This window comes from Bombyx mandarina, chromosome 13 (assembly GCF_030267445.1).
Source record: "Bombyx mandarina strain Sakado chromosome 13, ASM3026744v2".
Lineage (NCBI taxonomy): Eukaryota > Metazoa > Arthropoda > Insecta > Lepidoptera > Bombycidae > Bombyx > Bombyx mandarina.
In genome coordinates this window covers 8,729,274-8,745,326 of record NC_143220.1, presented here as the reverse complement: position 1 = coordinate 8,745,326, position 16,053 = coordinate 8,729,274, and the positions used below count along the sequence as shown (strand labels likewise).

The following is a 16,053-nucleotide window of genomic DNA, read 5'->3' as shown; positions in this document are numbered from 1 at the left end:
AGGGCAGCCGTTATACTATAAAACTGTTATGTGTATCGGAATCTTCTTGTATGGGTTGCCCACTGAGTTTCTCGCCGGATTCTTTCAGTGGGTCGCGTTTCCGACCCGTCGGTAGATTGTGCGAAGCACTGCTCTTACTAAGGCCAGTGTTAGCAACAGTCTGGTTTCAGCCCCGTGAGCTCACCTACACGTCAAGGAGAAGCTGAAATAGCCTCTCAAGGCTATCAGCATAGGTAGGAAAAAAAAGTATAGGTTGATGTATCATAAGAAAACATTAATTCAGACCTCGAAAATACACCTATACCTACTTTATTACAGATACTGCCAATAGTCACGGCCAATAGAATACCGAGGCAATCAATTAATTGAATTAAAAGATCGACTTAATTAAAGCACCATAGTATTGGTACAATGTGTTGTGGCTGCGTATGTAATTAATTAGACATACATGAATTCGCTTCGTCAGTTCACTTAACGTAACAGCCAGATCAAACTGGTTTTCACTGATTTATGTTGATGTGATAATATTGATGTAGAGCAGACATAGAGCTCTAGCTGTCTTCGTAGAATTAATCAATCACTTCTGATTTGAAAAAGGTCATAACCTCAGAATCTAGTTTTTCGATTTTAATTATATATTTAGTATAGATATATAAATCTACAGTGGTTTTTACGGATGTTCCGTTATACCTACTGAACCATGCATCCGATTTACTTGAAACTTGGTATCCATGTAGAAAATACATGTACTTAATGGATAGGCTAATATTTATATGAGTGTTGGACTCCCTACACCAGTTGCGGGGGCGTTAATTATGAAAATCTTTAAGGGGGTGAGAAATAATTATGTTAACTTTAAATGCCCAGCGAAGCGGACGGGTACAGCTAGTCTTACATAATATTGTGAGACGGTTGCTCTGTTAATGGTAAAAATGCCGCCGTCGACCCTTAGATAATAATGTGATTGAGTGGATTGAAGCTACTGGCTTCATTTGCTGAATCTACGGGCCACCTGATGGTGAATTGTCATGGTCATTCATGGATATCAGCAATAACAGTAGTACAACGGCACCTATTTTTTGCGTATATGAATGAACTCTTTTGTCTACCAGTGTGCTTTTTTTTATTGCTTAGATGAGTAGACGAGCTCACAGCCCACCTGGTGTTAAGTGGTTACTGAAGCCCATAAACATCTACAACGTAACTGCGCCACCCACCTTGAGATATAAGTTCTTAGGTCTCAGTATAGTTAAACGGCTGCCCCACCCTTCAAACCGAAACGCATTACTGCTTCACGGCAGAAATAGGCAGGGCGGTGGTACCTACCCGCGCGGACTCACAAGAGGTCCTACCACCAGTAGAGCTATGCTTAATGAGTTTTTTAACGTTCTCGATAGCGTAAAAGTTCGCCTACGTTTCCCGCTAGGGGCGCTGTTTGCATACAAATTAAGTTAACTTTTACGATATCGAGAACGTAAAAAAACTCAGATTAAGCATACAGATATTGAGTGGTTACCGGGGCCGTGACATCATAAGTGCCGCATCTCCACCTTGAGACACGAGGCGGACGTCTCGATTGTATTGTTTAAAGCGAGCATGGTTTTTTTTGCAGGTTGCCCCTCCACGGTCACACTTTTTCTGCCTACAAGCTCCGAAACTATGAAACTGATTTCGATTAAATCTTCAAACTGGTAGCGATCGATTCAAAGTCAAATAAAATTCTGAATCATCTGCAGACACGGCGACCGCAAGGACGCTACAGATGAAACTGCATACAAAAATTAAATAGACCATCGATTTGATTTTTATTTCATTAACTAAAATGATCACGTTCCTCATTCGTTACACAGTTTAAGCACTTCTTAGAATAAAGCCGTTACGTTGACAAATTTAAACACATCTGAAGGAAAATGACCAAGGACACCATTTAACTGTTTTATGAACGTGGAAGATCTCCAGCAGCGCGCTGCACGAGGGCTACATGCCGGCGCCGACGTCCGACGCGTCCATGCCCAGCAGCGCCAGCTCGTCCAACTCTTCCTTCTTCTTGGCTCCGTCGGGTTTGGGCAGCAACTTGGGCTCGGGCTGCGCCTCGACGCGCTGCGGAGGCCGGGGCTGCTCGTACAGGTTGGCGGGGTAGATGGCGTTGATGTCGAAGTGCGGGAACATCTGGTTGACGAGCAGCGGCGGGAAGGCGGGCACGAAGGGCGGCGGCGCCATCACCTCGCCCGACGGGAATATGATGTCCAGCGCCTCCTGCAGGTCGCGCGGCAGGCTGCCCGGGGCGCCGGGGATTTGTCCCCTGGAAATGGTAATCCTTCTAAATACTGACCTAAGTACCAAAAGTAATAGTTAAATTATCTTTTTGGAGCAACGACGTGGGATGGTTTGTCTCTGAATGACACCATCCACTTCGCGTATCGACAATCAAGTCTCACAGATACTTTGGAATTTTTGGGTTACTACTTACGTTTTTATTATTATGGATCAATGAGCTCACGGACCACCGCCACACATCATGAGGCATAAGCTCTATGTCTCAGTTGTTACAGCATAACAGCTACCCCACCCTTCAAACCGAATCGCATTACTGTTTCACGGCAGAAATAGGAAGAGCGGTGGTACCTACCCGCGCAGACTCACAAGAGGTTCTACCACTAGTAAAAAAATCAGTTATCCTACAGTTTCTCGAACTGCTTGACGTCAATTAAGTTCTACTTCTAGCAGAGATTAAATCCACGCGAGGGTAACGCCTTAAGCCAGAGAAGGTTCGTTCGCCTCCGATGAGGAATAGGAGCGATCTGTTATAGCGCTAGTATGAAGGCTGTTTGGCTGCCAGCCCTAGCCGAGCCCTCCTGTAGCGTCCGCCCCGCGAACACTCAGTCTCCTCCCATCCTCCGACCCGAGCGGTCGACTCCCAACTCTAAATCTATCCTATTTAACAATGGCTAGTTATCCATATTTGTAATTTCAATTGTTTTCAATAGCCAAAGCTATGTACATTCAAATGGATTTGCTGAGTGCACATACTATTTAGATGGCAATCCAGATTAGATCGACTGTAATTTGTTTTGTGCATCAATAAACATATAAAAAAAAAGCAGTGCGCGTGACTGTCATCGAACCTCCATAACTTTGTATTTCATTTTTTTTTAATCTAAGTAGCGAGACCCGCTATAACAGTTCCATGGCCACTCACGGTTGCATCTGCGGCATGACCGTGGGCGTGGGCAGCGGCAGCATGAAGGGCTCCGGGCGCTGGTGGCTCTGCTGCTCCCTCTCCAGCTGAGCCTTGGCTATCTTCTCTTTGAACTCTGCCACCTGGGTTTGAAAATAATAACAGGAACTTAGTTTCGAACGAGACGTTTATAACACACACTAGCTTTAGCTCGCGACATCGTCCGCGTGGAATAGTTCACAAATAATTCTTTATTTTAGAGCAAATTTGGTTAGCATAAAAAACGTTATAGTGAGCCAACCTTAACATAATAAACGAATGCTGCCGCGGTCTTTTTTTATATCTTTTAAAGGGGAACAATTCTGTCATACATTATTTTAGCGAAACTTTAACCGTTTCTGCAGCGCACGCAGCGGAAGCTCTCAAAAGGAAAAAAAAACGATTTTGAAGCTTTCTTTATTGGTGCTCCGCTCGTATTTGGGTTAGCGTGATGTTATATAGCCTTTATGCCTTCCTCAATAAATGAGTTATCTAACACTGAAATAATTTTTCAAATCGGACCAGTAGTTCCTGAGATTAGCGTGTTCAAACAAACAAACAAACTCTGCAGCTTTATAATATTAGTATAGATTGAACGCTTTTCGAACCACCGACGGGCATTGCGTACTATACCGTTCGGGCCGAGCCAAAATAAGGGAATCAGTAATTTTTATCAACTTGAGATTTTGAAGTGAAACTTCTATTGCGACTTCCAACAAGGTTGCGTTAAACCTTTAACGCTCCGGGGGAGGGGGAATAGAAAGAGACAGAGCGAGAGTGAGTGCGCGTAGTATACCAGTTACAGGCCAGCGCGAGCGTTAACAACCAGTAGCTGCCAATATTTTAATGAACTATTTAAAAATATATATATACTTATTGTTCTATCTATAATTTAAAATAAAAAGTAATATAAATGTTGGAGATGTCGCATCACATTGCATTCCTTATTACAAGAGTAATCTGATTTAAGGATGGAAAATGAACTAAACCACAATACTACACATCGAAAAAGAAGTTTCACTTCATTCACGTGCACCAAATTGCACGCACACCGTTTTTTCGTTCGGAAATTTATAAAATGCGATAATTTACACGGAAGATCAAAATTAGCGACTTTTATCGTGTAGTTTTTGATATTTTAATAGGCTTGATCTTGATATAAACTACAAGTTTCTATGGGATTTAAAAACCACGGCGTTCACTTCGGATAAAGGGCCTGTGGCTCACTCCCATACGCTGTTGCTAACTGTTGCTAGCTGCTATCTGTAGCTTGTAGGAAGCGTTCGCGTTGGAACGCTCACGCGGCTCACGGGTGACCCTACTGGCCTGAACGGTTCAATAAGGCTCACCGGTGAGCACAGTAGCCCGAATGAAAATACACAATTTTCAATTGACGTTCAACGTGTTAAAACTCTTCAGATGAAAATCCGTATAGTTGACTGAATTGTTTATTTAATTCTTTCACTGTGTTCAGGTTATTCCAGTAATTCTGGTGATTATCGTAATGTGTTCCACTATTTTTCATGACCTACAGATAACTTCGAATACCGAAGAATCCTCGAGATGAAATATTCGATCCCCTTAGCTGATAATAAACATTAAGACAATGGATTCTATCGGGAGGTTTTGATTGTACAGTTCGGAATGAAAACTTTTGAATATACTATTGAAATTATTTTTAAAATAAGGTTAATATTATAAGCAATTTTACCTTTTTTTGTATTTCAGCATCCATCTCCACTCTTTTCTTTTTGTTAATTTCGCTCTCTTCTTCCTTCTTCTTTAAATCTTCTTTCTTTTGTTCGTCGGTCTTCACATTTCTACTCATGTTTTTGTACAGAGGCATTTTTCCTGTCCCATTTAAAATTTTAATCAAAAATTTTGCATGGGTTATTTAAAAATTGACATACTTTTTTGCATTTGCGTAAACATGTCGGTAGCCTAATAAATAAATTTAAGTGCTCTGCCCAGGGGTTGATGGCCAGAATATCTTAATAATCTCACAATAATAATTATAGTTAATTTTAGATTAGTATAGTACTAATTGAGCCAAAAGACATTGCAGAGAACGAAATGCAATCAGGATTCTATCACTACAGCAATTGACTATTGGGTGGGTGGATACGTGCCAGTTGCTACTGTGTCCGGGCGTGCTACCCATCAGGCCACGACCACCCATTAATTGTCACTCATTATTAAGGTGGAAGAACCTCTAGTGAGTCCGCGCGGGTAGGTACCACCACTCTGCTTATTTCTGCCGTGAAGCAGTAATGCGTTTCGGTTTGAAGGGTGGGGCAGCCGTTGTGACTATACTTGAGACCTTAGAACTCATATTTCAAGATGGGTGGCGCATTTATGTTGTAGATGTCTATGGGCTCCAGTAATCACTGTACATTAGGTGGGCTGTGAGCTTGTTCACCCATCTAAGCAATAAAAAATAAATAAAAACCCAGTATATTGTAGAACACTTGAGTATCAAGTGTGTAGTGAAGTAAAATGATCTATGCATTAACAAAATGTAGAGAAGGCTCTGTAGTTTTCTTAAGCACATAGCGTGTACTGGCACAATCCGTGCGGTGTGCTGAAGCCAAGGTATGTCCGTTAGAGAGGTGGAGAGTGAACATTTAGAAAAACAACCAAACTACAAAAAATTTTAAACAGGTTCAAATGAGCTCACCAATAAAGGGCATTTTCTTGATGTCGGGCTTCTTGTAGCTCCTGGAGGGCGAAGTCCGGGACCGCGAGCGGCGCCGCTCCGGCCGCGCGCTGCCACACAACGTGCATACAGTGCGGGGGCCCGCGGACAACACTCATAGTATACAGAAACTTGAAGCGTACGTACTCAACAAATGTTCACGATTGACTTCCGCGGTGAAGGAATAACATCGTGTAATAAAAATGAAACCCGCAAATTTATAATTTGCGTAATTACTGGTGGTAGGACGTCTTATGAATCCGCGCCTATTTCTGCCGTGAAGCAGTAATGCGTTTCGGTTTGAAGGGTGGGGCAGTCGTTGTAACTATACTGAGACCTTAGAACTTATATATTAAGGTGGGTGGCGCGTTTACGTTGTAGATGTCCATGGGCTCCAGTAACCACTTAACACCAGGTGGGCTGTGAGCTCGTCCACCCATCTAAGCAATAAATAAAAAAGCTACACACGTGTCGCGGCGCGGCGGTTCCGGGTTGCGCTCGCGGGGGGCGCCGCGCCTTTCCGGGGAACGCGTAGGCTCCTCGCTCTGCTCTTTCTTTGTCCTGGAAAATAATAATTACAAAATCATTTATTGCTTTTCACACTAAATAAAATAAAATAAGAAAAAGGCAAACGGAGGTGGCTCCGCTAATGCTGTTAAAAATCGAACAACGCTGATTTTCAGTCACCCCGGTTTCCCTCTGGTTCATTGCGGAATGAAGGCTAAGTACAGTAGGCGCGCGAGTTCATGTCCATCCTGAGGAATGCGGTAGTGCTGTGACCTAGTTAATTATGGTAGTGTCGATAATAACTACCAATTTAGTCAACAGCTGTCAATTTGGTTTAATGTAATTTAAGGTAATTTTGCAATTTATGAAATAAAATAAATGTGATAAGTAATTACTTGTTTATTTCTAATAAAGAAAAATATTTTTTGACATCCAATTCAATCACTATGAAATGAGAAGACAACCGACAGATCAGAGTCGGAATCAGTATGTATCTTTTTTCAATAGATTTTTTTTCTATCTGAACTTGTTGGAAGCGGAGTAGTCATGGTTAAATAACACAATAGCGTTGCGTAAATTTTCGATATCGATAAGCGCACGTCACAACCGTCAAGGACAACACTCGACGTCAGACAAATGCGGGGAGGCGGGCGAAGGTTTTTTTTTTCTTTTTTTTATTGCCCTTGTAGGCAGACGAGCATACGGTCCACCTGATGGTGAGTGGTTACCGTCGCCCATGGACTTCAGCAATGCCAGGGGCAGAGCCAAGCCGCTGCCTACCGAGGTGGAGCGAGCTGTCCCCCGCGCGTCGCCTCTGGCCCCCATGGACATGAATTCGCGCGCATACTGTACGTATGTACAGACTTAGAACATGGTATAAACTAGTATAAAAATAAGAAAAAAAACAAAACAAAAATCAAATTAAATGGTGAACCCGAATACAACTTGTGCAATAACAACCTGCAGGCAGCCTACAACGAAATAGAAAATTACGTTTGTAAGACGCAAGCTACAGTGCGCGTAGAGTATGTATCGATAGTTTATAAAAATAAACAGGACGCCATTGATAAAAACGCTGACAATGTGTGATGTGTGTACATTGTATTGTGCCAGGACGATACGAGTTATTCGACTTTGATGTTCACGTATGTTTTTTCCCTACCTGTTGCTAGTAGCCTTGAGGAATTATGCTAGTTTCACCGGCTACCTCTAATCTGACGACGTTGCTAACACTGGCCCTAGCAAGAGCAGTGCTTCGCTGAATCTACCACCGGATCGGAATGGCGACCCACTGAGAAGGTACGGCGGGAGACTCAAGAGTGCTCACCGGTAGTGCGGCGGGAGGGCGGGGGGCGCGGCGCGGGGGGGCGGGGGGCTGGGCGCGCCGTCCTCCTCCTCACACTTCGACTTCACTTTCGATCTTTCTTTTGTCTCTGCAACGTAATCTATTTATGTAACATGAAAATGAATGTTTTTTTTATTAATGCATCCATCGTGCATCGACCATCCCATTGAGTGTACATATTATTTAGCTTTTTATTCGCTGGTACTATTATACAGAGTATTCTTTTTTTGTTGTTGTTTAGGTTGGTGGATAAGCTCACTGCCCCCCTGGTGTTAAGTGATTACTGGAGCCCATAGATATCTACGACGTAAATGCGTTATCCACCTTGAGATATAAGTTCTAAGGTCTTAATATAGTTACAACGGCTGCCCCACCCTTCAAACCGAAACGCATTACTGCTTCACAGCAGAGTGGTGGTACCTACCCGTGCAGACTCACAAGAGGTCCTACCACCAGTAATTACGCAAATTATAATTTTGCGGGCTTGATTTTGATTACACGATGTTATTCCTTCACTGTGGCAGTCAATCGTGAACATTTGTTAAGTACGTATTTCGTTAGAAAAATTAGTACCCACCAGGGAATCGAAGACGTGCATCGCTCAACATGAATGCACCGGATGTCTTATCCTTTAGGCCACGAGGACTTCAAATTCTCTGGAGGCACTTGTAAGACTGCCGCGACTAGTGTCCATCAGTGCACGACTTTCTTGTTGCACAGTTGGAGTGTCGGCCTCGGGGGGGGCGGGGCTTGCTTGGGGCGCACTACCCTCATATTGATGCACTGCACAGACCATTTGGTTCCTCATGACAAAGAGACTGCGGCACCCGGGTGTACACGTCCGGACGAGTCTCAAGCGACGTGACGACTCTTTAATTGTAAATAAACGAAAATAGTTACAAACAACAATGTCAACTAACTTTTCTTTTTCTTTTTCTTCTGGGAATCGCTGTCCGACGAGTCCGTGGAGTTGCTGGAGGAGCTGGTGCTGCTGTTCCGTTTCCTCTTGGATTTCTTCCGCTTCTCTTTCCTCCTCTTCTTCTCGTCGAGCGGGGGGCTGTCCTTGTTCCTCTTGGAGTGGAAGCCGTCCTTGCTGAAGGTGATGGTCTGCGCCGTGTACACGCACTTGTCGGTGAGCTCCGCCTTCAGCTTGCCGCGGGTCGTCTCGAAGGCTTTCTGTCGGTCTGACATCCAGTCCGTTTCCCAGTGAGGGTTTTGTTCGACAAAGTTCTAGAAGGGATTTTTAATATTAATAACATTTTAGTGCCGAGTGACGGTGTAAAATAATGCGGATTTGAAAACAATTTTTGTGTAATTTTTTTTTTATGGCTTGGATGGCTGGACGAGCTCACAGTCCACCTGGTGTTAAATGGTTACTGGAGCTCATAGCCATTTACAATGCAAATGCACCACCCACCTTGAGATACAAGTTCTAAGGTCTCAAGTATAGTTACAACGGCTGCCCCGCCCTTTAGGCCGAAACACATTACTGTTTCACGACAGAAATAGGCGGGGTGAAGTTGCGGACTCACAATTAATGTAATAAACATTTCTGTTTTTTTTATGCTTAAGTATTAGGGTAACAGTGGGGCGACTTCAACAATTTTCAACCAACTCACAGCGTAGTTCTTGGAGTGCACAATGGACTTGAGGTGGGCAGACGCGCAGTGCAGGTCTCCTATGAACTGATCGCACAGCTTGCAGTACCAGGCCGTGGAGGGCACGAAGAATTGTAGGCCTGGGAAACAAATCGTTACTTTAGCCGCATCAGTGAGACCGGGTGTTCGTCTCGGCTGATACGGCGGTGTTTCTGGTGAGTTCTGAAGGTAGGTACGGCTTTTTTAATGTACAAAGTGTGATGTAGTTGTGTGGTGGTACCCTTGATAGGTGTCCGCTTGGTGGGCGCGGCGGGGTTGGGCGGGAAGCCCTCGTGGGCGGAGACGCCGTGCCACGGAGCCTCCATGTGGGCCGACGCCATCCTGGACAGAGAACAGCACAGATTAATCTATATATTAATATGTCAAGCAAAACCATTTTAAAAAAAAATTGTGCAGACAGAGGATTATGAAATTTTCCACACTTATAGAAAATATTAGAGAAGGAATGCAGAATGTTAATATTTTTTTAAATTATGCTTAAAAAAGACATTAAATCAATAAAAAACCATTACACACACTACCATGTATTTGACATAGACACACGCATGCATACTATTAGTTTATTGTCATTTTTTTCTTATTGCTTATAGTCTGTGGTCAAGTTGAGAATTGATTGTTCTTTAGGGACTTTTTGGCGGGAACGCGAGGAGTGAAGTTGTGTGATTTGTTTTATTTTGTCTATTTAGTGTTTCTTCAGGTTTAAATGTGTAATAATGGTGGTTTATTAACTGTTTAATATCTGTGAAAGTGCACAAATGTGGGAAAATGAAACAAAGCTGCTGGACGTAACTTCTCGGGTTCCTCCAAAAAGCCCACTGAAAAATCTCAGTAAATGACCACCATTTTACTGCGATTATATTTCATCTCATATCATTTCATTTCATTAAATTTCCTCCCAGTTGATTAATGTCTCAAATTAATCATCTTCATTTCATTTCACTCCATATTATCATTTTTCATAAAATTAAGAATATAAAGTAAAATAAGACATGACAAGGTCTTAGTTACCAGGTCATAAAATCTCTTAAAAAAACAAAAATTATTGTTCTTTACTAATATTTGTCTATAGTGTAGTCTTGGCGAAATCTGTGAATATAGAAGTTTAATAGTCTTTGACAATAGAACCATAATAATGTTCAAACTTACAATTTCAATATTTTTTTTATTGCTCAGATGGGTGGTCGAGCTTACAGCCCACCTGGTGTTAAGTGGTTACTGAAGCCCATAGACATCTGCAACGTAAATGCGCTAGCCATCTTGAGATATAAGTTCTAAGGTCTCAGTATAGTTACAACGGCTGCCCTACCCTTCAAACCGAAACGCATTACTGCTTCACGGCAGAAACAGGCAGGGCGGTGGTACCTACCCGTGCGGACTCACGAGAGGTCCTACCACCCGTACCAGAGGACCACTAGTGTTAAACAAAGATCTCACTCTTGTATCCGCTACAGACTAAGCCGCCGGAGGGTACGAGTGAGTAACAGAGGCAGGGCTCTCACTTGTGGTGCGCGGGAGAGTGCAGATGGTTGAGGTAGTCCTTGGCGGTGGGCGGGAAGTCGTTGCACACGCGGCACCAGTGCATCTCGGGGTCGTAGTACACGTAGTTGAACTTCGCGCCCGACGGAGACCTGCCAATGCGCGCTTGCGTTGCGTTACTGTACTCAACTTGTAAACCATTATACATATATAGATAATAATATACCTCAACTCATGATGGTTTTTATTTCGATTTAAACACCAGACATTTGTATGTATGTGACCATTTTATGTCTTTTTTCTTCCTTTAGGAACAGGCAGAAAAGCTTGTGATATTATCAATGAGAAGAGACTTTTTTGTACAATAATTGCTTTGTGCCAAGTTGAGCACTCGTGAGTACAGAATAAACCGAGCAAGGCCGGTCCAGCTTTGATCTCACTGTATGTCAAGCAACTTCTTGCTGCAAATAATCTTTAGATATTTATTGGGTGTTCTTTTTTTTTTGTTTTTAAATCAGTAATACGGTTATCTCGACGCGAAAATAAAACACGCAAAAAACATTTTGAGCTAGACGCGGTGAATATTTCGCAAAATATTGGTAAAGCGACTGTCGACACTCAGTACACTCGGACAATAAAAGTTAAGCATTTTTTTTATTAGCTAGAAAAATACAGAATGAAAATATAATAAAAAAATACAAAAATCGTCCTTATTTTCACAACACTTAATGAATAATATATATTTACCGAAAACTTGTAGTAAATTCTCTCTAAATATTATTGAGAAAATACACATAACGCAAGAGAAATCATACACATTGATTCATTCAAATTATTCATATTAATTACATTTCTCAATTTGAGCATTTTATACATTATTATATTTACAATATTATTGTTTTAAATAATCAGTACTATTTAAATATTCGCAATACAATTATGACCATATACAGAAATTTTAATATACAATGATAAAGGAAACATTTCCAAAACCAATACTGTTAAAAAAACAGGAGAAATTAAACAATATTGATTATTAAAATTAGCACATGTTCATTATTTTAAGAAGATTCCATTTAATAAGCCAGCAAACTGAAGACAAGGAGTATATATGTCACTGGGACATTGACCCCGGGCACAAATTGATCTTAAACAATTTTCATCTCAACAAACACTGTTTGTAATCTGTTTATTGTCAGTTTTGTTTGTTTGTCTGTTTATTGTGTATCAGTTTATTGCTATGGGGAATGTTTCCCTTACAGAACATTGTTTGAATGAACTATAGTAAAAACCACTTAAATATATTAAAACAGCAATAATATCATTAAGCTCACAAACAATGGTCAAAACAGCTTTATCCTGCATTCTCATATAATTTCTTCATGTCTTCACGCAGAATCCACAAGTAGCTATTCAGTATTCTCGTTTGTAAAAGCATATCAGGCCTCTTTTCAAAAGCCTCCTCAAAAGACTCCTCACAGAGAAGAAAATACTATAGAATCATTTCATTGCTTACAGGCTTTTGTTATATGTATTTCAAGTAATAAAGTTATGGGTATTGTTAAACTTAAACATTGTCTTATCTGCTAATAATATTCTATTGGGTATATATTTACATAGAGACAAGTCAGCAATCATAGTCATAGAATCATAATGAAGACGATTAAAATAATTATAATTTGTTATAACAAACCCTCTCAGTCTTCAAATACAATATTTAAATAAATAGATAGCAAGACTGGACCGCACCTCATTTCAATCATTCAGTAATTTGCAAAAATCACAATACAAATACAATATTGAAGTTCAACAATACCAAGAACAATAAGTAATATCAGAACGCGCCTCACCTGGATTTTTTTTTGGAGGTCCGTTCAGGTGACTCTTTCATCTCAATAGTGTTCACATTTGCTTCTTCGCCAATGATGCCATTCAGCATGTCCACCACATTGTTTATTGTTTTCAACTTGTTCTGGATCTCCAACTAAACACAATTGACTCCATACAATAATTAGTCTCATTTGATTCCAGCATTTGTGAAGTCTTGTGATGATTTGCCACCACTTAGTATGTATTGTTTCTGGTAATGCAATTAATTGTCTTGTGCTAGATCACACAAGTACATGTCAGGAAAGTGTTATTTATATGACTCCACTTAGTATTCCTTGTTGTTAAGAAGAACAAATGTCTTCACATTCATAACAATGTGAACACCTCAACCATCAAAGTACTTCACAAAGAGGCAGGGAATAGAAGCTTATATATCCATTACAACAATCACAAGCAAACATTTTTTAGCTATTTACATTACTACTTTTATCATTTACTATAAAAACTTAAGCAAACCTGTAACTTAGTGTTCTCTTTCAAGAACCTCTTAGTATCCGGGCTCGGAGAGCGTTTAGAATCTCCACGAAGCTCATTACGTTGGTCCTTTAGCGTATCAAGTTCTTTTTTAAGTGTACCAGCCTTCTTTATGTATTCTTCTCTTTGTTTTGATAGAGCTGCTTTTTGATGCCGCATTTCTGTTTCGATAGCGGCTGAAGAGAAATTTTTGCTAATTACATAACAATATTACATTATAAAACTCAATCTAGATCACTTACTTTTCTGAATGAAGGTTAATTTTTCTAGTTATTCTCTGTTGTGAGAAAGAACAGCTATATTTATCTAAGAATTTTGTTTGGTTGCAACTTGTAAGAGTCAGATGAAGACAAAGCATCTGCACAATCTTAAAATGGTACAGTGCATACTATACCTTCTTTTTGGTAAAGAGAGTATATAATTTGGCATAAAGGAACATAGTAAACCTGAAATTACTTAAAACTTTGAAGACCTGAAATGCATTTTGGAATGAATGAAAAGATTGCAAATTTTCCAGTGTAATGTCAATTTAGTATTTTAATGTAGTAAATATTACCATTATCATTTCCAATGATTTCTGAACATACTTCACTTGTCAAAGAAATGTAATTATTGTGCAATTTATTCATAATATATCAAATAGTGAGTAGATTTGGGCAACTCATATAATTATTCATCAAAGTGTTTGACTTTGGCACTAATTAGCTGTATGAAACAATTATATTTTAAAATACTATATCAGTAAAAGTTAAATGCTACATAATGTTGGTCGTCTACATCATACAAATAGTATAAAGTCATACATTTTTTTCACAAAATTATATATTCTATATACACTTTTTTTTAAAACATCCCAATTAAGTATGTTTTTTAAATTGAAATGTAATTTTTATTCACCTAAAAACCTTACAAAAAATCTGTTTTTTTTTGTTTTTTCACTTGACATATTACTTAAACATAAAATGTCTTTGTTTAATGGTAAACATATTTCTTGTACTTGTTATATTTTTGCTATAAAAATTATATTTAGTTTTATTTAGATTTTTTAAACATACCATCTTTTTTGCTCTGCTCCTCGATAGACAGTTCCTTTATGACTGGGGCAGATCCTGGAGGTGGTGGAAGAGACATTTGATTCCATGCTCCCATGTCAGGTGGATGAGGGGCACCTGGCATGGATGCTCCTGGTGGGAAGTCATCATACATTGTCCCAGGGTAAGATGATGAATAATTTGTGCTATATGAGGAATTTGGCATTGTCTGAAAGAGGTTTAATTAAAGTTTGAGGTACTTAATGAAAAATTATCATCTACACAGATGTGTGTATTAAAGGCATAAATTTCATTGTATTTAAGTGTAGTAGGCCATAGCATCAGTGTTAGAGAATTGGATTATCCCACCCCTCCTGGCTGAGCCTTTGCTCGCCCACCTGTCCTGGTGAAACTGGAAAGGCCTCAGGGCCACCAGTAATCCTTCAATCATAAAAAAAAAGAATTGGATTCTTCCGAATACTTCGTCGTACAAAGATCCAGTTGAGTCGTTTCGAGAGCCTTAATAGTCTACTCTTGTAGAATTGTATATAAATATATATATTTTTTAATTAAAGCATCCGAAATTCTAAGTGTGAAAATAGAGGTAGACCTTTAAAAAAAAAACTTTAAGAATGTTGCCTAGTGACGACTCTCTCAAGCGTATGGACGTTTCTCAAAAACATAATCTTTTTTCAATAAAGATTGCATATACTATATGTTTATGTGTATAAATGATTATATTGTTCATTGTTCACAAGTAACGTACCCATAACTTCCTACAGAAAGTATCTATAAATATAAAAGCGACATTTGCACATGATTTCTATAGAGTATTGAACAATATACCTCTTGAGTGAACGTTGGAGGCGGAGGTGCTGGATAGCCGCCGTCTTGAAACTGATTGTCCCACAACTCATTGGGTTCAGGTAATTTAGATATTTCGCTAAGTATGTTCTCGTCTAACATATCCTTATCGTTTTTCCGGGGCGACCGGCTGCGGCGTTTGTCCCTGCTCAGACTCCTCGATCTTCGGCGTCTTCTCCTAAACTCTTGTCGATCCCAATCACGATCACGGCGATCGATCTCTCTATAAAAGCTTCTGTGTTCATGAGACATCGCGATTCACTAAGTATTTGATTCTGTATACTTTTAAAGAGTTTTTCTTTAGTTAAACAATGTGTAATTCTAATATCCACAATTTTTGGCAACTGTAAACTGCTGTCCATAGATAATACCATAGATTATACACTTAATATATAATACACATAATTTTTTTAAAGGGATTTATTGACCCGGTAACTAAGACACTTAAGTCATGTCTTATTTTATATTCTTATTTTTATGAAAAATGATAATATAAAGTGAAATGAAATGAAGACGACTAATTTGAGACATTAATCAACTGGAATGAAATTAAATGAAATGAAATAGGATGAAATATAATCTCAGTAATATGGTGGTCATTTACTAAGATTTTTTCAGTGGACTTTTTGGAGGATCCCGAGAAGTTACGACCAGCGGCTTTGTTTCATTTTTCCACATTTGTGCACGTTCACAGATATTAAGCAGTTAATAAACCACCGTTATTACATATTTAAAACTGAAGAAACACTAAATAGACAAAATAAAACAATTCACACAACTTCGCTTCTTCCAAAAAGTCCCTTAGATATTAAGAGTATTATGCACATAGCTGCTGCCAATTGATTGAGTCGTCCATTAAGCTGGCAAAAATAATAAAACCATGCACCTTCTATATC

The 16,053-nt window shown here is 39.7% G+C and overlaps 1 protein-coding gene across 2 annotated transcripts; it reads right to left on the bottom strand.

Moving 5' to 3' along the window:
- Window positions 1-1,781: 1,781 nt before the first annotated feature.
- Window positions 1,782-15,530, bottom strand: LOC114250001 (uncharacterized). 2 transcript variants are annotated; one of them, XM_089732189.1, is made up of 14 exons: window positions 15,140-15,530; window positions 14,318-14,522; window positions 13,245-13,438; window positions 12,749-12,882; window positions 10,922-11,050; window positions 9,643-9,743; window positions 9,384-9,502; window positions 8,685-8,994; window positions 7,747-7,864; window positions 6,381-6,473; window positions 5,895-5,983; window positions 4,929-5,068; window positions 3,200-3,321; window positions 1,782-2,302 (listed from the first exon to the last, which is right to left on the bottom strand). In XM_089732189.1, the coding sequence occupies exons 1-14, from the start codon at window positions 15,407-15,409 to the stop codon at window positions 1,978-1,980; spliced, it is 2,349 nt and encodes a 782-aa protein (XP_089588315.1). In that variant the 5' UTR covers window positions 15,410-15,530; the 3' UTR covers window positions 1,782-1,977. The 2 variants fall into 2 exon arrangements, with proteins under 2 accessions (XP_089588315.1, XP_028039544.2); XM_028183743.2 differs by having other exon boundaries at window positions 7,747-7,852.
- Window positions 15,531-16,053: the final 523 nt, after the last annotated feature.

Bases quoted from the DNA above. Each gene is read 5' to 3' on its own strand.
- LOC114250001 (XM_089732189.1), bottom strand. From the start codon at position 15,409: ATGTCTCATGAACACAGAAGCTTTTATAGAGAGATCGATCGCCGTGAT. The intron at 7,865-8,684 runs GTTAGTTGACAT...TTACATAAATAG, and splicing joins GAAGAAAAAGAAAAAGAAAA to ATTACGTTGCAGAGACAAAA. The intron at 3,322-4,928 runs GTAAAATTGCTT...TTTCAAACCCAG, and splicing joins ATGCTGAAATACAAAAAAAG to GTGGCAGAGTTCAAAGAGAA.